The following is a 24,839-nucleotide window of genomic DNA, read 5'->3' as shown; positions in this document are numbered from 1 at the left end:
AGCAACTAGAGGGGAAAACACCAAATGAAAAGATTCAAACTGTAGTAATGACTATTTGGCCTTTAACCATTTCCAGTTAAATTATATTTGAAAGCTCTCCCTCCCCCACTCATAGCCATACACAAGCACACCAACTTTTAAACGTTTTATAATGGCCAAAGAAGGGGTTTACATAGATATATTTGTTAATGGAACTCATTTTTAATTAGTTTTTAATAAGTTGCTAATTCACTTTAGCCTCACATCAATTCCATCTCATTCCCCAGTCCCTTTCCTGATGTCTAACAGTGAATGTCCTGTACCATGAGGTCAGCTTCCTGTGGCACTTTGGGAATTATCTGTTTGGGGTTTAAATAAGTACAGTTTATAAAGTTCTCTGTCTCTTCTTCAGCCCCCACTAGGGTTGATAAAGGCATTCCCAGAGGCAAACGGTTCTCTTCCTCCCTCTGCTCTTCCTCCTCCAGCCCCTCCCCTTCCTCTTCATGCTCCTCCCCCTCCACCCCCTCCTCCACGGAGTCAGGTTCTTCGGAGTCCTCTTCATCCTCGGCCTCTGCGTCCTCCTCCTCGCTCTCCAACTCCTTGCAATCACACTCCTCCTCGCCACACTTCTCCTCCTCCTCCTCATTTCTCTCCTCTTCCTCTACCGGCTGTGGGCTTGGAGACCGGTTTTCCTCATCCGGCTCCGGACTGAAGGTTAGAGAGGGATTCTGCCCAAAGCTATACAAAGTTGCCCGCAGCTCCGCGTCTTCCTCGCCACCGCTGGGGGGCGCATCGTTTCCAAAGGAACCGGCCGCGGATGCGGTGCCGCCCGCCTGGGCCTGCTGCTCCCGCAGTGCCTCTTGCTGCCGCATATCCTCGTAGATCTGGTTCATGATGAACTGGGTGGTGTTCCGCGGTGCCCGCAGGCCGGGTTCCCGCCACCTGCACAGGTTGACCGGCCGCAGCAGCGTGCTCAGATCCTCTGAAGGGCTCCTCTGGAAGGAGCGGCGAGGGTCGCGGCGCAGGCCGCGGCCCCGGCGGCCCCAGTGCTTCTTCCTGGCCGGGGGCCTCGCCCAGCAGGGGTTGCAGGGCCTGCGCCAGCAGGAGCAGCAGCAAAGGCAGAATGGGTGCAGGCCGTACACCCGGATCGCTTGCACCCGGCCAGGGGGCTTCCGGAATCCCTCCGGAGGTGGGTGCCAGGGTCCTCCCCAGCGACCCCAATTAGAATACACGGCCCAAGAGGGACGTCTGGGTGGCTGGAACCAAGGTCCTGAGCCGTGCTGTTGCTTCGGCTGTTTCCTCGGGGGCTCATACTCGGCCTTGGGACCATAGCGATGCCACTGCCTGTAAACCGGAGTGCCCCTGAGCCTTCGATGGCAGGAAGACCAGGTGCTTAATGGGGCAGAGGACGCCCCCCCGTGGCCCAGGTTAAGAGGATCCTCTTTTCTATCGAGGGGCTGGGTCATGATTCAGGGAGCTCTGAGAGGTCTAAACGGAAGCGTCCTAGAAGCTGCCGTCAAGTTTGGCCAGATCTGACGGTCTGAAGAGCCTCGTGTCTCTCTCTCTCTCTCTCTCTCTGCGCAGCACCACGTGCCTGCCGTTGGGATCACGCCTTTCTCTCCAAAAGGACCCCTCTTCTCTGCTCGCTCGATCGTTCTTCCACGTAACCTCTGCCCCTTGGCACCCGGGTTGTCTCGTCCAGGTGAGTTTGGGTGGGACTGGGGCTGGGTAAGGATGGTGGGGGAGGAAGGTGTTGGTGGGCGATGCGCAGTGAGACCCGCTCCCGGGTCCCACACACCCCAGCCTCACAGGAGGCTCGGGCTGGGGACGGGAGAGGCAGGGGTTGCGCGTTACCTTGTGGCTCCTTCTCAACCCAGGTGCTTCCCCGTCGCCGTCCTGACCAGACTGAGGCGGGGTGGGCAGCGGCAGCCTTTAAAAAGCGGCCAGGGGCCCCACGCGCCCACCGCATCCTTGGTTGCCCCGGGAGACAGCCAATTGGGGTTGAGGTCGTTGCCCCTGGGCGTGGAGTTGGGGTTCCGCCCAGAACGAGGTTACCCGAGAACATTCGCAGGGGACTTGTGACGCAGTTTTTGAGGGAGGTGGCGAGGGGCCGGAGGCTGGGTTTGTGCCGCCCACGTTAGGAAACGCTTGAGGCAGTTTATTTGAACCCTTAAACCACCTTGAGGTGCGAGGTTGTAGAAGATGGACCTTCGGCTGAACGCAGAGGTCGGGGTTGGGGAAGAATTTGTGTATCGAAAACCAATATACTACACCTTTGGGACAGCCCAGGGGGTAAAGAGAAAGCCCTCGGAGTCAGAAAACTGGGCCCCACTCCTTACCTTGTGGCCTGTGCCCACTCTTCTAAATCCTAGGAGCTCTGTGTCAACGTACCTGAAACAAGACGGCAAACGTTTATTGCGTGTGCTTACTGCGGGCAGGTGGGCTCATGGCACATAATCCTCACGCCTACTCAGGGAGGTAAGCATTGTTACCACCTCTCATAGATTAGGAAACGAAATTAATCTACCTAAGGCTGTGGGACTGATGAATTTCAGGGCTAGTGTTTAAACCTGAGCCTGTTTGACCTCAGAGTCCAAATTCTACATGAGATTACTATACTACACTGCCCAGGCACCTTAAATAGGACTCTGGTGATGAGTACAAGGAGTCTGTATGGACAAGCAGTTTACTAATTGTAGCATATGCAAAACATATGTCCGTTGATTAAACATTATTACCAGGATGTATACCATGGGTTTGTACCTAAAAATGCTAGTATGCCAATTACGTTTTTCCTTTTGTTAACCAGACAGTGTGGTACCTTGGGAGCTTTTATAGTATTAAGGTTAAGAATATGGGCTTTGATTTAAATAGACAAGAGCCTACCCTGAATGATACTATATGGTGGATACAAGTCATTATACATTTATCCAAATCTGTAGAATGTACAACATCAAGAGTGACCCCTAATGTAAACTATGGACTTTTGGTGATAATGATGTGTCAATGTAGGTTCATTATTAACAAATGTACCACTCTGGTGGAGGATGTTTATAATGGAGGAGGCTATGTATAAGTAGGGGGAGAGAGTGTATGAGGAATCGCTGTACCTTCTTCTCAGTTTTGCTGTGAATCTAAAACTGCTCTAAAAAACAAGGTCTATTTAAAAGTAGAGGTGTTTCCACTTCAACTCACCAATTAACCTCTGGAAGCCTCCAGTTCCTTACCCATACCATGAGTATAGTTATAGTGCCTGTCCCAGAGTTATGTTAAGGATTAAGTAAGGTATTGATTAAAGCACTTAGCACAGGTACCTTGTGAGCACTCAGTAACTGTGAACTATCATCAGTACCATATTTACATACTTTAGGACTTGTAAAGAAATTGATACAGTATACGTAAAGATAACTAACCCTGTGCCTGATGCAAAAATAGACACCCCATCATTGGGTCCTTTTCTTGTCCCACTTTTGAGAAACATCAAGAAAGTGCTACCAGCCTTGATCCTACAGAAAACCACTGAGTATATCTCCTTATCACCTTCCTGTGTTGAGTGGAATTGCGCAAAAATGGAACACTGCCCACTGGGAACCTGAGTCCATACAAGCTTCCATTGAATGATAGAGAAGCAAAATTAGGGGAAGCCCTGATGCTTGCAAAGGTCATTTATGCCTTCTTGCTTGAAAATTGAGAACAGTACGTGGATTCCTGGTTCAGCCCTCCACCCTTTGCTGTGGGACCTAGAGATTCCACAGCCATCATTCAAGTTCATTTGCTCTGTGGTTTGCTGAGGAGACAAGCCTGCTTGACTCACAGTGCAGAATGCTGACATTTTTAGCCTCCAATGTCTCTTTTTGGATGGAGACTCACACACTTGGCCTCAGCCTCTGATCTGCTTAACTTGAAAAGGAATGGTGATAATCCAGATTTATTTTTCTAAGAATATACTTGGTATATGATATTGAGTTTTAATTAAGAGCTTTAGAAATTGAACATGTTGCTTAGTGGAATTCCCATCAGTTTCTTCTTTTTTTAAAGAAAAATTAACTCACAGGTAATTAAGGACATCATTTATTTGAACAGTTGATGTGAACTTTATACCAATAATACTGGCTTTATATACTTTTTTCATGGTGAAATATATATCTTTCATATTCATCCTCCCTATTAAAAAACATTAATGCAGGATTGTTTTGTGCTACTCATTCTTAAGAGAAGCAGCAAATTACAATTTATGATTATTGTTTTTTTCAATAGATTGACATTATAATACACGTACTGGTAAATCACCCAAGAAAATTAGCACAAGAACACGTTAAAAACCACTGTCAGAAATGCAACTAAGAAATTTTAAAGACTTTTAAAATTGACCCATACTCTTTAAATGCTGCAAAATGAATTATTTTGGTTCAACATTAAAATATAACACACCGTGTTTTTATATATTGTATTCATTTATATTGCTACATAAAAAGTTCCCACAAACTTAGTTACTTAAAACAACATACATTTGTTATCTCAGAGTTTCCAAGGATCCTGGAACAGCTTAGTTGTGTCCTCTGCTCAGGGTCTTACCAGGGCTGTGATCAAAGCATTTGGTCATTTGGGTTCTCATCCTGCTGCTCAATTCGGGAAAATCTGCTCCCAAGATTATTCATGTTCTTGGCAGAATTTGTTTCCTTGTGGCTGTATAACTGAGGGCCATACCCTTTAGCTGTATATTGGCTGAAGGAAGCCTTCAGGCTTCGAGGCAACCTACAGGTCCTCGAGGACAGCAGTGGTTCTAGCGGCTGCCCATAGTTCCTTTCCATGGGCTTCCTCAACATGGCTGGTCATCAAGCCAGCCAAGAGCATCTCCTTAGTGCTTCCTAGCACAATGAACACACACACACACACACACACACACACACACACACACACACACACGTATTATAATCATGGAGCTTGACTTTTGTGACATCACTCACCTTTGCCATATCCTATTGGTCAGAAACAAGGCCCAGGTCCTACCAGCACTCAAGGAGAGAGGATTACACAAAGGCATGAACACCAAGAGGCAGGAAATCATTGGGGATCAACTTAGAGTCTTTTTGCCACACATTTCAAGTCAATGCAGTAAAATATGTCCTTCGTATTAACTAGTTACAACTTTATTTGGGAGATTTTAATGATATTGTTGCATTTTGAAATTCTGATAAGTGCCATGTGACAGCATGGGTTTTGCTATGTATTATGTTATTCAGAGCATTATGTTGTTAAGTTGAAAACACTGCAGTCTTGGTGTTGATTTTTGTGCATTTGGGTGACTTGAAAAGAATGAATCCTAACACTTGATGGCAGTAGTAACTCGTTCAAAATTCAGTCAGTGAAAGTCCTTATATGAAAGAAACTACGTGAAGTTAGACCCTTTATAAATATATTTTATCATGAATACCTTATTTAAATTACTCCAGGTTGCCAATATTAATTATTATTTATTCTAGTGTGGTGGCATTGGGTATATTTATTAGAGTTTAGTATTTTTTGACAGGCTTTTGGAACTCAAACCTCAGCTAATTAAACTTGTAAATAAAATTCTTTAGAGAAAAGTTGGATATACCTGATACATTTGGTCAGAGAAATGAAATACAACAAGTATTTCAGATTTATCTTTGTAACCAATGCATTGCTATGTTATACGAAAAATAATGTCAATAGAACTCATTTTATGCACTCTCAAAAACGTGCCTTTTTCCACCGTGAATATAATCATGTAATTTGAAACCATCTAGCAGTTCCAGAGGCTAAATATAAGATATTAAGCCTTTCTGACTTTTTGAAAGTGAGAAAAAAGGGATTTAAAATAACTCATTGCTTTCTCTTCATAATTTGGGAAGTTGTGGGGTTAGTTTGCAAATTGGTGAGGCATGTTGTGTATCAGGGAATACCACTGCAGTATTTTCGAAACATTTATGAATTCTCATATTATTTAAGTAAATTAGGAAGGGAAAATTAACTTTGTAATGAGATAACTACAAAGACAGTGTTGCTACAGATTTAAAGAGAAGTAAGGATGTGAATTTTACACTCATAATAGTACTATGTGTAGGTATTATTTGCTATCATCCTTTGAAAATATTACTAACCCTATAATAACTCAGGGTTTTCAGACGATTAACACAACACATTTTAGGCCTGTCATCTGAAAAACCTGTGTATTCAGTAAGAATTAATTAGGAATTTTAAATGGAAATGTTTGCTTATAAATAGTTTTAAAGTACACAGTAATACGGGGCAATAAAAGCAGTGTCCTCCCTTTTGGAAAATAACCTGTAATATTTAGAGAAAAGTAAATGTGTGTAGCAAATTCATAAAGAAAAAACATTGTCATTAAAAAAAGGATTGTATTTAATCAGGGATCAGTTTTAGAGTTTTGGAGGCTAGGATGTCCAAGATCAAAGTCTCAGCTAATTTGGTTTCTAATGGGAGCTCTCTCCCTGGCTTGCACATGGCTGACTTCTCATTATGTCCTCACATGGCTTTTCCTTAGTGCATGTGCACATACATAAACACGCACACACACACAAACACACACACAGAGTAATCTCTTTTTCTTTCTCTTCTTATAAGGGCACAAATCCCATCATGAGGACCCTATCTCATGACCTCATCTAACCCTAATTAAACTTCCAAAGGCCCCGTCTCCAAACACCATCACATTGAGGGTTAGAGCTTCAACATATGAATTCTGAGGGTAAACATTCAGTTCACAACAACTTCTCTGTCCAGCCTATACACCACTTTCTTGTATTATAAAACAGGGAAAAGTCACACTCATAGTATTTGAGGCGGGACAGTGGGGTGGAATAGGGTAGGCCTTTGGAGTCAGCCCTTAATCCAGGGCAAATTATTTAAGCTCTGTCTCTGTTCTGTGACTTGGAATAGTCATTACTATGTCCAGCTCCTAAGATGTTGTGAATTAATACATGCAGAACACCTCAGTAGATGCCTGGTACGTATTTTGTGTCCGAGAATTGGCTCCTATTATAACAATGTATATCCATGTAATGGGCTGATATGTGTTGTTCAGAATCAGTAGAGCTGTATGTGCCGATATGACAAACATCACCAAGAAATAGTTTTAAGTGAAACAAGCAAGGTGCAGAATAGTGATTATCTTTTGTGCTTAAAAATCCACGATTACATGTACTGATACATACATATTGGTGGTATATATATACATGTAGCAAACGCATACACTTTTCTGTAAAAAAGGGGAAATTATTTATGTGCAAGTTTTTGTTTCTTATGGAAAACTTAATAAAAGTATGCAAGAAACCATTGACTGTTTCTAAGGAGTGGAGCTTAGGGTTTGCTGCTGGAAGGAAACTCACATTTCATTGTATACTCTTTTGTTATCTTTCAGTTTTTAAGCAAGTGCCTGTATTATTATCATACATTTCAGAAAGATCAACTTTTTCTAGAAGGTACTCCTCAATTTCTTCCCTACTGTGATTTTCGTATCATTGTTTATGTTTTCCATTTTGTATATTTTATTTTTTTCACAGGCACAGAAATATGCCAATGTCAGTTTAGGAAAGGTCTAAAATGAGTTGGCATGTCTTTAAGATGATAAAATATTTTTCAAATACTGAAGCTATGTGTATTATTATGGTTATTTGCATGTTGTGATTATAATGAATATTTTTCCACAAAGCCATTATAATTTTCAAATATTTTTATTCTTTTCTTCATTTTCTTTAATGAATTTGAAAAAAGAAACATGTTTTAGTGAAAAAAAAAGGAGAGAAAAGTTTAATTAAAAACATTTAAATCTTGGCAATATACCTAAAATGTTAATTTTTAATTTTTATTATATGATTAATTTAAAATTATAGAGGATATGAATCCCTAAAACTTGCAAATTACATGTGACATATAAGAATATCTGTGAAATATTTTCTATCTTTTAGTTTTGCTCTTTCTGTACATCTTTTAGTTTATTCCTGATTCATCTCGTGTTTTCTTAGATTCCTAAATTGCTATCATATATTAAAACTTTTAGCTGTATTTTATGTAATTATCTTTCAGAACACATTCTGAAAGTATCATGCTGAGTTTTCTTTTGGAAGAGAGCGGTAAGAATTGTTTTGTTATAGCAGGCATCATAACGCTGACCATTATCTGCAATTAGACAAGATTCCCAATAGGCAAACGAGGTAGGCATATGTAGGCTTGAGGAGTTTTGCTGAGATTGATAGGGTTTCCATCCAATCGAATATCCTCTAGTGCCTTACGAATATAAGTCAAATTTTTAACATTGCAGAAGGTATCTTCACGCATCTCCAGAATGTTGTTATTCTACAAAAGATTAAAATAAATGATTAGACATGATATAACATATTCTTGGTATTGATTAATAATATAGTCCATTTTGCTTCACCCCTGTTTTTTACTCTCTCATTCCTTCTCTCATCCAAAAATGCACGTTATGTGATTATTATACATCAAGCACTTTCTAAGCAGTGGGGATAAATCAATTAACATAATACACAAGTACGGAGCTTGTACTTCAGTAATGGGAATATACAATAAGGAGGTGAAAAAACAAATTTAAAGAAAACAAGTTATTTCCAAAAACGATGTGAACTCAGAAGAAAGGATGGTGACTGTGACAAGTTATCTTAAGAGGCAACAGTGGAGCCGAGCATGGCGTGACAAGGAGACATGGGCATGGAAAGAGCTGAGGCAAGAATATCCCAGGCAGAGAGAACACCAAGTTCCAATTCTGAGTAGTTAGTATGGAAAGTTTAAGAATGGGAAAAAAAGTCAACATGGCTGAAGTGAAGTGAAGTGAGGGAGAGAGTGAGCAAATGTCAGGAAGATATAGGGCTGGGCAGGGCCCAGAACTAGTTTTTTTTTTTTTTTTCTGTACGCGGGCCTCTCACTGTTGTGGCCTCTCCCGTTGCGGAGCACAGGCTCCGGACGCGCAGGCTCAGTGGCCATGGCTCACGGGCCCAGCCGCTCCGCGGCATGTGGGATCTTCCCGGACCGGGGCACGAACCCGTGTCCCCTGCATCGGCAGGCGGACTCTTAACCACTGCGCCACCAGGGAAGCCCTAGATTTTTAAAAATAGCTTTATTGAGTACATTTCACATACCATAAAATTCGCCCATTTTAAGTGTACAGTTCAGTGGTTTTCAGTATAGTCACAGACTTGTATAAGGATCACAACAGTTTAATTTCAGAGCATTTTAAACATCCCCCAAAGAAACCCCATAGATATTAGAAATAACTCCCCATTTTCCCCAACCTCTAGGCCCTGACAACTTCTAAACTACTTTCTGTTTCTATGGATTTTCCTATTCTAGACACTTCACAAAGGGAATCAAACAATATATCATCTTTTGTGACTGGGTTCTTCCTCTCAGAATTGTATTTTCAAGATTCGTACATGCTGCAGCATGTATCAGTACTTTTTCTTTTATTGCTCAATAATATTCTTCTCTATGGATATGCCACATTTTTGTTTATCCATTTATCAGATAATGGGAATTTGGATTGTTTCCACTTTTTGGCTCTCATGCATAATGCTTCTATGAACATTTGTGTACAAATTTTGTGTGGACATACGTTTTCAGTTCTTTTGCATATGTACGTAGGAGTTAAATTGCTGGGTGATATGATAACTCTGTGTTTAATATTCTGAGGAAGTATTAAATTGCTTTTTAAAATAGCTGCACTCTTTTACACCTCTACCAGCAATGTATGAGGGTTCCATTTTTCTCTGCATCCTAAGCAACACTTGTAATTGTCTGTCTCTTTTATTTTAGCCAACCAAGTGGGTGTAAAGTGGTATCCCATTGTGGTTTAGTTCATTGCTAGCATAGAAATACAAATGATATTTTATGTTGATTTTATAACCTTCCACATTGCTGAACTCATTGATTAGTTCAAATAATTTAATAAATTACTTGTGAGTTTCTACTTAAAATATTTGTAGATCAATTTGGGGGGTATTTCCATCTTAAGACTTCCAAACCATGAATATGGGGATATCTTTCCTTTATTTAGCTCTCTTTCCCCCCAGGTTTATTGAGGTATCTTTGACAAATAAAACTGTAGATATTTAAGGTATACAGCATTATGTTTTGGTTTATGTATACATTGTGAAATGGTTACCACAATCAAGCTAATTAACATTTCCATCACCTTACATAGTTACCTTTTGTGTATGTGTCTGGTGAGAACACTAGAGATCTACTCTCAACAAATTTCAAGTATACGGTATAGTGTTATTAACTACAGTCACCATGCTGTATGTTACACCTCCAGAACTTATTTATCGTGAATAACTAAAACTTTATACCCTTTGACCAACGTCTCCCTCTATCCCCCACCCCCCAGTCCCTGGTAACCACCATTCTATGAGCTTGACTTTTTTAGATTTTACACATGGGAGAGATCATATAATATTTTTCTTTCTATAGCTGACTTATTTCTCAAGGTTCATCCATGTTATTGCAAATGGCAGGATTTCCTTCTTTTCTAAGGCTTAATAATATTCTATTGTATACATAGACCACAATTTCTTTATCCATTCATCCATTGATAGACATTTAGGTTGTTTCCATATCTTGGCTATTGTGACAAGTGACACCATGAACATGGAAGTGCAGATAACTTCAAGATACTTATTTCATTTCCTTTGGACATATACCCAGAAGTGGGATTGTTGAATCATATGGTAGTTCTGTTTTTAATTTTTTTTGAAGAAACATCATACTGTTCCCCATATCTGTATCACCTTACATTCCCACCAACAGTGTACAGAGGTTACCTTTTCTCCACATCCTTGCCAACACTTAACTTTGGTCTTTTTGATAATAGCCCTTCCAACAGGTGTGAGGTGACATCTCTTTCTGGTTTTGATTTGCATTTCCCTGATAATTAGTCTTGTTGAGCTCCTTTTCACATACTTATTGGCGATTTGTATGTCTTCTTTAGACAAATGTCTAATCAACTCCTTTGCCAATATTTTAATTAGCTTATTTGTTTTTTCCTATTGAGTTGTTTGAGTTCTGTATATATTTTGGGTATTAACCCCTTCTCAAATGTATGATTTGCAAATATTTTCTCCCATTCCATAGGTTGTCTCTTCTCCCTGTTAATTGTTTCCTTTGCTGTGCAGAAGTCTTTCAACAATATGTCGTAGTTTTCAGTATACAAATTTTGCATTCTTTTATTAATATTATTCTTAGGTAATTTATTATTTTGTGACTATTATAAATAAGCTTGTTTTCTTATTTTAAATATTTTCTTATTATAAATAAGCTTGTTTTCTTAATTTTATTTTCAGATTTTTCATTTCTAGTATATACATATACATTAGTATTTATATATTGATTTTGTAAACTGTCATATTGCTGAACTAATTTATTAGATTTCTATTCTGATCCATGGCTTATTAATGAAGGTGTTGTTTAATATCTACATATTTGTGAATTTCCTGTTTTCTTTGTTGTTGATTTTTATTTTAATTTCATTGTAATCAGAAAAATGCTTTGTATGATTTCAATTATTTTCAGTTTGTTGAGGCCTGTTTTGGGGCTTCGTATATTATATATCCTGGAGATGTTCCTTGTCACTTGAGAAGAATGTATACCTGCTGTTGTTGGGTTGAATGTTATATAGATGACTGTTAGGGCTAGTTGGTATATAATGTTGCTCAAGTCTTGTGTTTCTTAGTTGATCTTATGGCTAGTTGTTCTATCCACTATTAAAAGTGGAGTATTGAGGAATCCAATTATTATTGTTGAATTGTCTATTTCCCCGTTTAATTCCGATAGTGTAGTCTTTATAAATTCTGAGGCTCTGTTGTTAGGTGCACATGTGTTTATAAGCATTACATCTTTCTGATGGATTGACTCTCTATGATTACAAAGTGCCCATGAGGAATAATACAGATTTAGTGCCTATGCACTGCACTATTTTCTTTGCTAGGTAATAGATACACATTGTTAATAATTATCATGCCTCACCTTTAAGTGATACTTATCATGGATCAGTCAATGCAGGACCCACTTTATAAACTAAAACTGAGATGCAGGGAGGTTTAGATATTTGTCCAATCATTAAATAGTGTCAAGTAGAATTTCAGCCCAGGGAGTCTGATTTTGCCAGAGTTGTCATTCTTAATTACTATACCATATGTTGAAAAGCATTTTTCAAATGAATCAAAAAAGGAGATTTTTATATGAGCATTAAAATGAATATAAAATGAAGATAATTTAAATTAAAAACAGCTTTATACTGGATATTGGTGAGGTGATTGTGAAAGAGAAATATTTTAAAAGGTTCACATAATGACTTTTTAAACCTTAGAATAGGGACTGTAAAGCCAATTACTTCAAAAAAATCTTATATTGTATATACAAGCGCATTCAGTTTAAATATAACATCAGAGACCTGGTTACTCTGTAGAAGTCAATATCATCAAAGACAGTAATAATAAAATTTAATTCAGAATTGGAAAAAAATTCCAAAATTTCCCTGAGGATGCCCTTGAAAATCCTCTTCCAATCCTAAACAAGACAAGAAATCCTCATATTTATAGAAATTCACCCCCAGAAAAAGAGAGACCAACAGAGAGCCATAGAGAAACAGGACGAGCACCAGAAAGGGAATACACATTAAGGAAGTTAACACAGCCAGAAAAACTCTCAAAAGTGACAGACTCAGACAAGACTCATAGACAGATATTCACAAAAAGACACCAAAAAGAAGTATGGAAAGATATAAATAGGAATAAAAGAAAATTCACAGAGGTAAATAATTACAGGGTCCACAGAGAAAAAAGAATCAGACTTGCTCTCACATAGCAAAATCACTTCTTGTGATGGTCTATACTTTATTTTTTGCTAAATGATTGTAATATTACACCATGATATCGTATCTTTGAGCACATAATGGTTGTGTTCCCTACAGATTTATTCCACAGATGAAATTATTACATTGATTACAGCTGTAGAACAAAAGTTACTCATATCTGAAATAAATAATTTATCTTTCTTTGTTTCAACAACCAAAAACATTTGTTTTAATTGATCGTATTTTTAATATATTTAGAAAATATTAGATCATAACATTTTGAAAATGTGTTTTCACTCATTATTTCAGAGATAAAATGTAGCTTAAAGGGATTTAAAATAATGCAAGCTTTCAAATATGTTTGTTTAGAAAAAACTGCATTTTCTTAATCCAGAGAGATGGAAGTCTGTCATCTCTCAGCAGATAGGAATGAATTTTCCTCAGTACATGGAACCTAAAATCAAGAGCTAAAACTGACATTTTTTTCCCCCCTGAAAGCTAGAAATCAAATCAGATTTTTCTTTCCCTCTTTTTCTCTTCCATTTCTAATCTTTACACATTTCTTCAGCAGATGAAGCTCTCATTTTTTTAAAAGAAGCTTTGTATGTCAAAAAGATGCATTATGACTTGGCAAAGAATGAAAATAAAGACTAAACTTATCAGAAATAAATCAGTAGAGATAAGAGTCATGAATGTACAATTACCTTGTACTCAGATTGAGAGAATGAATTAAAGACAGGAGAAAAAAAAGAAAAATTGTCACAGTGTATCAACATGCCATTATAAATAGCTTTTGCATCCCACCTTCACCTGTTTGCTTCTGTTTTCCATGGAGGTGTTGGGGATAACTTACTAGTAGAAGCCTACCTGGAGGTGAAGGGCCCGTAGATTTTCTGGGAGTGGCAGAGGGATGTGTTCCAAGTTGTTATCGGAGAGGTAGAGATGATGGAGATCATACATATCCTGTAAACATTCCAAATGTAGGGTCTTAATAAAAATTAGTGGTGCTACAGTTGTATTTTTAATTCCCTGTCTGTGAAACTATTTGTGAAATAATACATGCCTGTTCAGGTCTTGTTTTGTAAAATTGAGGCAAATTAGTTTTCTATGTTACTGGACAGTTCAAATGAGTTTTGGAAGAATTGATAGCAAGCAAATATCTCTCTATGCAAATGAAACATGTTTCTCAATCTCTAGGCAGAAGCTTTCTTTGCCCACTCTAACTTTCTCTAAGCAAGGCAGCGACTTCCCACATAAGACACTCTGCAATAGGATTTTGAGGATTTTGGTGAGACATAGCAAGAATTTCCTTCATGTTACAGGAATGGAGAAATGAAAAGTTCTCCCCCACAAAATCTTGCTCGCTCCAGCCCAAGTACCAGGTAAAGGGCAGCCTAGCAAGACAGAATAAGTTTAGACAATAACAGGTCTACTCTAGCCAAATATCACAGGACAAACTGTGACTCACTACCACCCATGCCAACAAAATCTGAGTGGAGAGACTAGATTTTGACCTTTGCCAGGCTCTAATGAGGTGCCCTAACTTCCTTGCCCACCAGGGTGGTGTCACAGGAGAGCTAGTGGAGAGACAGGGTTTCCATCATTGCTCAGTGCTAACGGGTCCATGTAACCCCCTGTAGCCTCCATGGAAGTAATGTGATGTCCCTTCAAACAGTAGTTTAAATTTGTTTGTTCAACATATATTTAGAGGAGCAGCTTGAATGGAGTAAGAGTGGGTAAGAAAGCCAATCTGGTTACTATTCTCAGATTCTATGCTGTTATTCCAAGCAAGTCACTCTAACCCCAAACTTGTTTCCTTCACTTAAAAAACAAACTGCATAAGATTAACTGAATCCATTCTCCTTACAAAATAATTTAGGTTTCTACCCTCAAAGGCACCACCCACACTCTGTACAAGTAGTTGTCCTTCCAACCACATAAGATACTCTTGTTAAGTGGCGTTTTTAGTAAATACAATTCATCCAGCTTACAGCATTTCCAGGTGCAATTTATAGAGTGGTGCTCCAGATAGCCACGCACTTCTTACTCCAGCTCTGCTTTCTGTTCTTTGGTGTTTGAGCTGCCTCTGCCTCAGAATATACCAGAACACAGTATTTCCCCAAAGCATGATACATAGTGCTGTAAAGTTTATTTTAGGAGTTAAAATCTCATCAAATTGAATCCCTTTGTGGAAATAAAAAGGCTAGTCATTGATAGCAAAGGGAATGGGAAGATGCAAGTCTTTCATATTCAAACTCAAAACTCACTTTAAATGCTTCTTGCTTTATTCCTTTCCTTCCAAGTCTATTGTTGCTAATATCAATAAATGTTAAAGTGGTTGGCAATTCTGGGAGCTGCCTTATCTTGTTGTCACGCAGGACAAGCTCTCGGAGTCGAGGTAGCTTTCTGAATGCATCTTCATCAATCTCAGATATTAAATTTGAGGTCAGATCAATCTTCCTTAGATCATCTGGAAAAAAAAAAGAGGGAAGTAGTTAAATATTCTTGAATATGTTTTGCTCACATAAAAATAGGAATATAAACTTCCCCATACACAAGCAAATATAAATATGAATTTAATTAACAATGGACAACTAATGAAACAATTATTTCTGGCAACTTCATAAAAATTCAGTTGTTTCCCCCAAATACTATTCATATTTATGCTCTTATAAGAAAGTGTAACTTTAGCAAAGAAATTGACTCATTATATTTAACTGGTCTTTTCCCTATATTCTTCATAAACTTTGTCTGGATTTTCTATTTAAAACATTTTTCTCATTGAAGGCAGATTATTGTATTTTCTAATAGTAATAGATGCATTAGCATTAAAATACAGAAGCATTAAAAAGAAACTTTCGAATGATTAAAACACTTAATGAAGACAAGTACCAAAATTCTTCAAAGTTGACAACAATTATAAAGTCAGAATTTAGGTTTGCATTCATCAGTCATAAAGCAATTGTGCTTTACTGGAAGTCTATTCAGACAAGCCAGATCCTAGTAAATATATGACCATGACTTTCTACTCTTATTGTTACAACATGATAATGAACTTTAACCTATAAAATAGAATTATTTGTGATTTTTCTTTAGTTGAAAATAGTTTGAGAATATCAACAACTATATAGTTTCATAAACACCTTTATAGTTTTCATAACAACCATTTTTTCTTATCATAAAACAAACCTTCAAAAGTAAAAATAATTGATTTGAGTCATATTTTGATATTCAAGTTTCACTTTCAGTACCAGCATTTCACAGTGCAAACATTTTAGGAAAAGTCTGTAAAGAGCAGGGTATTAGTGCCATCATCCTTACTTAGGCTTGCAAAATCATTTCTGTTGATCTTTTTAATTCTGTTAAAGCGGGAATAGAAATAAGCAGTGTTCTTGGGCAGCGGAGGAATAGCATCAAGTTCATGGTCATCACAGTATACAGTGGTACTTATACAAGTACACAGAAGGCAGGTTGGAAAGTCTAAAAGAAAGAGGCAAACAATATATGTAAGCAACAAAAGCAACTTCTAACAAATTATGTGATTACGAATATTTATTAAACAAGATTCGCGTCTCAGACTATTCTGGCATATTTAATATTTTCTCATATAGTTTTCTTTAAATGGAATATTAAAGTCAAATATACCAACTAAGGCTACCCCAATAATTAGTATATTCTTTGTAATGCTTTAAAATTTTATTTTAAATTACTGAGTGAATATTGCATGGTTGTTGCTCTTATATTTACTGGAAATTCTATTTTCAAATGTAAATATTAAGATTGTGGTTTTTATAAATTTAAAACATCACATATAATATTTTTATTAGGTCTTTCATTCAATATTTAAATAACCCACTGAAACAAAATCAAGAAAAAGATAGGGCAATAATCATTAATATTAATTCACTCACTGTGCATTTATTAAGTCTTTTCTTTGTAAATGGCACTGGGCACTGTGCTAGCTGATGAAACAGTGGTGAGCCAAAGAGACAGTTCTGTTTTATAATCTGCTATGTAAGATGAATGTTAATCACAAATAAATAAAATGACGACTGTGGTAAATGTCAAGAAATATCATAGGAGCATAAACTACAGGAATTTGATTCAGTCTGAGAGTCATCGTTTTCTGAGGAGGTGATAATTGAGTTGAAATCTGCAGGAAGAACAAGACTTGATTATGCAGGTGACAGGGAAGCGCATGCAGGCAGAGGAAGCAGCAGGTGCTAAGTCCCTTCACTTTGGAGGAACCAAAAGATGGTCCCTGTAGCTCCAGTACAGCGAGCATTGCAATGTTTAAGACATAACACACACGGGCCTTATAGGCTGTGTTACAGGTTTTGTTCTGTATCTTAAGGATGGGCAGGGGTATTACATGATCAGATTTGTATGTTAAGATGTCACGCTGATTGAAGGTAAGCTGGAAGACTGAGGGAGGGCCAGTAGGCAGAGAGGAGATGAGTTATCTAGATAAAAGATGATGGTTGCTTGGCTAGGGTAATGGTGATAGAAAAGACAACAGATCCAAAAGAGTTGTCAGGCTGGATTATATCTCCATTTATTAATCTATTTTTTTCTATCACCCCTGTACATACACACTCCTACCCGTCCTTCGCACTCTGTTTATTGGTCATGTAGAGGACGGTGAGCTTCAAGGGAGATAGAGAAGAAATGGCCGGAAGAAAAGAAGGACAATAGGATGGATGATGTTACGGAGGCCAAGTGGAGAGTTAGTTTGAAGGAATAGGGAATAGAAAATAATCTAAGCCTCCTGAGATGTCAGTTAAGGATTGAAAAATGTCTCTTGGATTAGTTACTGTGGGGATTATAGGAAACTTCAGTAAACACTGTGGAGTGATGAGGTTGGAAGCTGGATTACAGCCACTGAAGGAGGAAGTTAGAGGTGAGGAAATAGTTACAGCACGTACAAACCATGCTACTGAGATGTTTGACTGTAAAGAAAAAGGAAAGAAAGATGGTGATAACTATAAGAAGACGTATTTGTGGTGTGTATGATGAGGAAATGGACTAACGTGGGAGAGATTTGAAGAAAAGAATCCAGAGGAAGAGAGACTGAATATAAAACGGATACTGAGAGGGCAGCAGGAAATGGGACTCAAAACACAATGGGAAGAATGAAGATTTCAGTTTAATTTAAAATCTGTGGTGTGAAGGACGCATCTGTGAAACCAAGGTTCCTAGCTCAATCCCTGTATGTATCATTTAGTTCATTGAGAGAAAGTTTGTTCTATAATTTGTCAGTTTTCCTAGTTGCTTCTGGTCACTAGTCATACCCTGGAAAAATTATGAATTAATGTAATTCTACCACTGTTACTGGAAAAAGAATGCAAAATTCTGATAATAAATCATAGGTGTAGTATGGAAAAAAAACACAATCGGAAGAATTTACATCCCACATGTGGGAGGACAGACAGTTCCTCTGTTGTAATAGGAGTAGATGCATGGATGTAGATGTAAGTAAATTATATGTCTGCAAACAGAAAGACCAAAGAACTGCTGACCAGAAGACTGCATTTTCTTTGTGAAGGAGGAGGCTAAGCTCTCTGATGAGTTTGAGGGGTTTAGGGAGGAGGAGAAAAAAGCTGTGAGACATGAGATGGATGGGGAAAGTGAACTAGCCATGAGAAATAGAAGAAGAAAGTGATGGAAGACCTTCTTGGGATTGCTCAGTGTCAATTCATCCCCATTTAGCTGAGACTTTGCTAGTTTTAGCACTGGAAGCCTCTGGTCTTGGGATCCCTTCACTCCCAGGCAAATCGGGACAATTGGTTGCCTTCGTTGAAGGAGCTATTCGTGGTTTGAGATCAAGAACTGGTAATGCACCTACTAAGGTCTTATTACTGTTGTTAAATAGAAAAATCACTTATAATAACAACTTCAGGAATGAAAACTATTTTAGGAATGTAAATCTAGGAAAAAATTTTAAGGGAGAGCTATGCATTATTTAATACTTGCTAATTTTTCTAATCACTGTAAATGAATATTTGCTACTTATCACAGTTTTTAGAAAGTAAAGCATTTTGTTCTATATATTCATGGTCATGCTAGTTCAATAATCACTTAGGGTAATTATATATAGTCACACCAGTTATTATTTAATTCTAGTTTTTTCCACTCATAACTCAAGCCTACTTTATGTGGCTTCAGAATACTATTTCTAGAAATTGATATTCATAGTAACAAATAATATTTTGATTTTTAATGTTTTAAATATTTCCAAACTATTTGCCTTTGATAAATTTATAAGATTTAAATTTAATTTTAAAGTTTAGAATTTCGAGAGATGCTTCCTCTTTGGAAAGTAAAATGTGAATTAAAATTTTAACTTCATTATTTATTCTCAGACTCCTTTAGAGACAAAAAGTTTTTTTAAGTCATACTTTTTCTTTTATTCTTTCAAAACTGACATTATTGAGCCATAAGTTTTACTAAAGCTTTTAAAAAGATTGGACATTCTGCTCCTCTATTGTTCCTGGCTTATTAGGTAATGATGCCAGATCAGTCAACTTTTGAAAGATCTGAAATTACTTAAAAGTAAGTAATGTTCTAGAGATATTTAATTTCCCTATTTTGAGGACTTTCTGCTAGATATGTACATTTCCTTCTCACTGTGTGTGTATCTCCCTGGTTCTGTCTGTAGCATGTTCTGCTACTTCATAGAAAGTTGACTATGTGGAAAGAATATGGTGTCTTCATTAAAGAAAGGACTTAGTGGCCTCTGTTTTCATGCCAGCGCCCCTACGTACCACTTCCATGACCTTGGACAACTTTTATAGTATTTTGGAATTTTAGTTTTCCTATTTATAAAGCAAAGATAACAGTAACTAGTACTTAGTATTGTTGTATCTCTTCAAAGAGCTAATATACATAAAACACTTTAGTGGCTGGTGTATAGGCAGCATTTCACAAAAGACAACATTTTTACACTACTTATTGGTTAAGAGTTAAAAACTCACAGAAGCAGAGGGTAGATTGGTGGTTACCAGGGACTGGAAGGAGGGGGAAAGAGCTGTTCAACAGGGATAAAGTTTCAGTTATGTAAGATGAATTAAGTTCTAGACATTTGCTTATAACACAGTTCCTATAGTTAACAATGCTGTATTGCACACTGAAAAGTTTGTTGAGAGTAAACAAAAAAGATATACTCTTTGGGCTTCCCTGGTGGCGCAGTGGTTGAGAGTCCACCTGCCGATGCAGGGGACATGAGTTCGTGCCCCGGTCCGGGAAGATCCCACATGCTGCGGAGCGGCTGGGCCCGTGAGCCATGGCCGCTGAGCCTGCGTGTCCGGAGCCTGTGCTCCGCAACGGGAGAGGCCACAACAGTGAGAGGCCCACATACCACAAAACAAAAACAAAAACAAAAGATATACTCTTCTATCAAGAATAGAGCATTGAGAATAACTAACATGTATGATGTTTACTGTGGGCCAGGCACTAACTTCATTCAGTTAATCCTTATAACAACTCTATGAGGTAAGATCTATTATTTATTATCCCATTTTTTAGATGAGGAAACAAAGGCAAAAAAATATTGACTGCTTTGCTCAAGACTGTATATCTAGCAAAGTCTCAAAGCTGGGATTTGAATGCTCTCTCCTCTCCTGTTCTCTCAGTGTGTTCTGTACAAACTTTTCTTATATTACCTATAACATATCACTGTCTCTAAGTTGGTTTACATGTCTGTCTCTCTGTACTAGATAGAAATATCTGTGAAAACAGTAGTCATTTTAAGACAAGTCTTGTATCTCCAGAATTTCTAGTACAGAAACTCTTGATACTAACCAAACCTTTGCAATGGGAACTCTGTACCCCCTCACACCACCATTCTCCATGTGTGTAATAGTGTTCTGGTGTGAGTCCACTTGAACAGCCCCCAAGGTTGACACTGAGAAATTCTAACATGAAATACCAACAAATCATAGAATCAGGCTCAGCACCAGGAATTCCTTCTCATGACCTAAATAAAAGGCCATGGTTTACATCAACTTCAGGCCCTACTAGATGGAGTCCGATGTTATGAAATACTTTCTTCTCTTTTCCTTTTCCTGCTGCTTCCCAGGACTGAGTGAAAAGAAGCCTGTTTTCCAATAAGTACGCAGACAAGAATCAGAACAGGCTTGCTTCAAACCCAGTGTGTGAACCTAATATGTGATCTCTGGAAAGTTCCTACGCTTTCTGAGCTAGTTTCCTTGGTGATAATGAACAAAATTAATACTAATACCTTCACAAGGAGGTTGCAATAGTCAAACGAGATAATGTGAAGTGCTGAGCATTATGGCCCACAGAAAGCATGTGCTCAATCAATGTAAAATAATATTACCATCATCACCATCATCATCATCATCATCATCATCCATCATCACTTGATCTCCTTGAACTGCTGGGGTCTGATCTCTCAGACACAGACTCTGATCTTGCTGATAGTGTATCGTTTGTTCTAGAAATGCATTCCACCACAAAGCTTTCTGAGTAATGATGCCAGACAAATATTTTGACCCCAAATCTTTTGTTATTTGATCATTTCCATCATGCCAAAGCGGAATTATTAAAACAGCTTTATATTTTAATACCAAATACATGTATATCTCCTGCTTCAAACCTAGCCTATAACAAAGTTTACTCCTTGGGTCATGGGGGCTCCCTGCAGAGTTGGAGCTTGGCAGTTTTGAGGAATGAACAAGTGGACTTCATTACAATCCAGCTTTGATGGACCTGACCTTCATTGGTGTGTGGGCCCAGAACCCCAGGGAATTCAGGCTCCTGTGGAGAAGAGCCGTCAATCAGTCTGGGGGTGGACTCCTCTTCCTCTTCCTCTTCAGCATCCTTTGGCTGTGGTGGCGGGGTGAGGAGCTCTCTGTTCCCCGAAGGTATCGCTGTCGCTATTTCAATCTGAAAAAGAAGCAGAATTTCATCAGGCAACCTTCTCAATCACCCTCTGTGGCAGTTACACAAATTTAAAATGTATTCATCTTTGCCGCAAGAGGTCGCTGGTGTTCTGAAGTTGAACAAGGTGGGACGCCTGCTTGCCTGGGAAGGTACATGCGGTTCCAGTTACTGTTGTTTTTAATTAATTTTGTTTCTCAAATCTTAGTAATAGTTTCCAATGCCTTTTTAATTTTGGTCTTACTGCTCTTTACAACATTAAAAATAACCTCGTTTATTGTTTTCTAAATACCTACCATTGCAAGAATATATTATTGTTGTGAAAGATTCAAATTAATCCACAAGTGTGCAGAGTAAAATCCAAAGTCCCCTTCATCCTGCAGCCCCAGTTCTACTCCTCTTGTAGACAATAACCAATAAGAAATTGATGTGTATTTTCAAGTCCTTTTAATCCTTGGTTTTCTAGATTGAAATATTCTGTTCCTTTACAATGACTTACACTTCCTTCAATTGCATTTTTAGTGAAAAGTATCCTTTGTACTAAAATAAAATATATGGAGACAAGAAAACTACATGATTTGATTATGGAATGCTATTTCTCATATATTTTCATTATTATTTGAATAACAAATATTACCAATAATATTTGGGTATTAAAATTGACCTTTTTGAGAGCTTTGAGAATAGGAGGCACTTTTGTAAAATTTGAAAAGCTTCTCAAAGGTTTTTTTCATGGCTTCTATTTTAGATTACACTTGCTTTTCTCTTCTTACTTGCATATTTTATGTAGTGAGTTGTTGCTTCTAAGAACACTGTTTGCATTTAAAACAACCCGTTACTCTCAACTTTCTTCCCTTATCTCAGTCTGTTCCTTTGTATCCCTTAGTAAATCCCTATCTCCCTACCCTACATTCCTGCCGACCTTGTAACTTTGGGCAGGAAATCTGTTCAAGACAATTAGTTATCAACATGTAGGAACCACCCTTTGAGGCCTAGTTCTTTCATGGCATCCCAAAAATTCCAAATTCTCGCTTTATCACCTTGATATGGCCTCCTGATTCTTTCCATCCTTTATTTGGTTTCATTAAAAAAGCAAAACAGGGCTTCCCTAGTGGCGCAGTGGTTGAGAGTCTGCCTGCCCATGCAGGAGACACGGGTTTGTGCCCCGGTCTGGGAAGATCCCACATGCCGCAGAGCGGCTGGGCCCGTGAGCCATGGCCGCTGAGCCTGCACGTCCGGAGCCTGTGCTCCGCAACAGGAGAGGCCCGCGTACCGCAAAAAAAAAAAAAAAAAAAAAAAAGCAAAACACACACACAAATTGCTTTCTAATGTATTTAATGTCAAAATGATATGCAAGCTATTACTTTCATGTGTAAAATAAGTACATAATTAGGCTAGATATTTTCTGAATATTTTAGATAGATGTTTCCGTTAACCATAAAATTTTAAGATAGACTTATGATTTAATGTCACTTTTATACACTTGAATACATTCCATCACAAATGAAAATTATCCTTTTAAGGAACGCTAAACTTTTTTTGTCAGTTTACTTTTCTGGATGTGTCTCTCCTTCTATGCTTCTGTAGTTTCTCCATTTCAGCCCTTCCTACATTGTATGGGATTGATTCCATTAGGTTTCTGCCAACCCAAGCCTACTTGATGGTACGCTTTGAGTTATGTCTTTTATCTTTGTACCTCAAGGCTGTAGCATAGTAGGTGATTGACACGTACTTACTGAAAATAATAAAAAAATTTTGCTTGTCCAAAATAAATCTAATTCACAGCTCTATGCTTAATTTTAGAGATTTTGCTGAGAAAAAATCAACGAATGTATTAATGCGTTGAAAGCAAACCAAAAGCAAATTACAGTGTATTTGGTGCATTAGGAAGCCATACATGAAGATATTATAAAACGTGTCCAGAAATCTCTGCTTGAGAAGATTAGGCACACTTCCCTAAACAGAGAAACATACGGTTTCCATCTGCAGGGTCGGAAGGAGGCAGATTCAGAAGGAATGGATTTGCAGAGACCAAAAGGAGGCTCTGGGAAGAGCGGAAATTGAGACAGATCTTTCACAGAATGGAGGCAGCCTAAAGGGAGAAACACATTCCAGACACGTTGCCTTGAATCTTTAGCTTTGTAGAAAAATGTTTGCACATACTTTTTACAGATAATTATTTTTCACTGATTTGACGTGAAGCTGTAAGGTCTCACTTGTCATTCAGTATAATGAGGCAAAATAACTTTTGTGTTTATCAAAAGCTGTTTTGTTCATGCTTACTTGCTAATAAAATGTGAATGTTGAATAAATTTTAAGACCAAAGGAAAGGGATTTTTTTTCAGTTCAGCAAAATTACAGAACTGTAACCTCAAAGTACTGTGTCTGGAGAGCCTTTTGTATTGCAGACACCATTTATTCTCACATTGAATAGAAGTGATTTAGGCTTCTGTCGTCTTTTCCTCTTTAACAATTTCCATACCATGATGTGAAGCTGTGAGGCAATGCACGCAGAGAAATGCGGCCAGGGAAACGTGACCACCTGGCTCTCTGTGTGGCAGACTTTTATGCTTATGCTGCAGAAACCTAAATTTGGGAATAAACACAAATGGCCAGAAAATATCCCTGCCCCCCTTTCTCAGGCTACAATTGGTAACACTCAAATGCAAACATATCTGAGCCTCTGATATAAGTATTCATTCTTTTGGAGTTTTTCTCCACTCTTTTTCGTTTTGCCGCCTTATTTTACTGACTTGCTCCCTACTGAATTGACTTTTTGATCTAATCATTATATTTCCCTAAAGTTTAAAAACACAATACAGAGTCACTCCCACATGTGACCTTGAGCTTAGCTATCACTGTACTTGCTTATCTTCTTGACCCAGTACCAGCAGGGTAATCTTTGAGTTGATTGTCATCTCTTTCTATTCTCTTGTTTACTGTCCTTTAGATGACTGATGTCATGCGGACTGTGTTTAGAAGCACTTTCCGTGTCCACGAGAGAGGTATATCTCTACCAGGGATGACAAATGCATAGCGCATAGACAGTGACCTGGGTAGAGTGACGTCTCAGCAGACGTCAGGCTGGAGAGATCATAGTGCCAAGAGG

The 24,839-nt window shown here is 38.2% G+C and overlaps 2 protein-coding genes across 2 annotated transcripts in view; both read right to left on the bottom strand.

The window, feature by feature from the left end:
* Nucleotides 1-281: 281 nt before the first annotated feature.
* On the bottom strand, nucleotides 282-1,445 carry CCER1 (coiled-coil glutamate rich protein 1). Its single transcript, XM_065888335.1, has one exon. The coding sequence runs from the start codon at nucleotides 1,443-1,445 to the stop codon at nucleotides 282-284; it is 1,164 nt and encodes a 387-aa protein (XP_065744407.1).
* A 6,703-nt stretch (nucleotides 1,446-8,148) lies between these two features.
* The window catches only part of EPYC (epiphycan), a 35,323-nt gene continuing 18,632 nt past the window's right edge, over nucleotides 8,149-24,839 (bottom strand). Inside the window, exons 2-6 of the mRNA XM_065887801.1 lie at nucleotides 21,565-21,736; nucleotides 16,151-16,309; nucleotides 15,097-15,299; nucleotides 13,697-13,792; nucleotides 8,149-8,319 (exon numbers count right to left, since the gene is read on the bottom strand). Coding sequence (XP_065743873.1) covers nucleotides 8,149-8,319; nucleotides 13,697-13,792; nucleotides 15,097-15,299; nucleotides 16,151-16,309; nucleotides 21,565-21,736 — 801 coding nt within the window. The remainder of the gene's footprint in view (nucleotides 8,320-13,696; nucleotides 13,793-15,096; nucleotides 15,300-16,150; nucleotides 16,310-21,564; nucleotides 21,737-24,839) is intronic.

Source organism: Phocoena phocoena, chromosome 11 (assembly GCF_963924675.1).
Source record: "Phocoena phocoena chromosome 11, mPhoPho1.1, whole genome shotgun sequence".
Taxonomy (NCBI): domain Eukaryota; kingdom Metazoa; phylum Chordata; class Mammalia; order Artiodactyla; family Phocoenidae; genus Phocoena; species Phocoena phocoena.
This window is presented reverse-complemented; position numbering and strand designations above follow the sequence as displayed.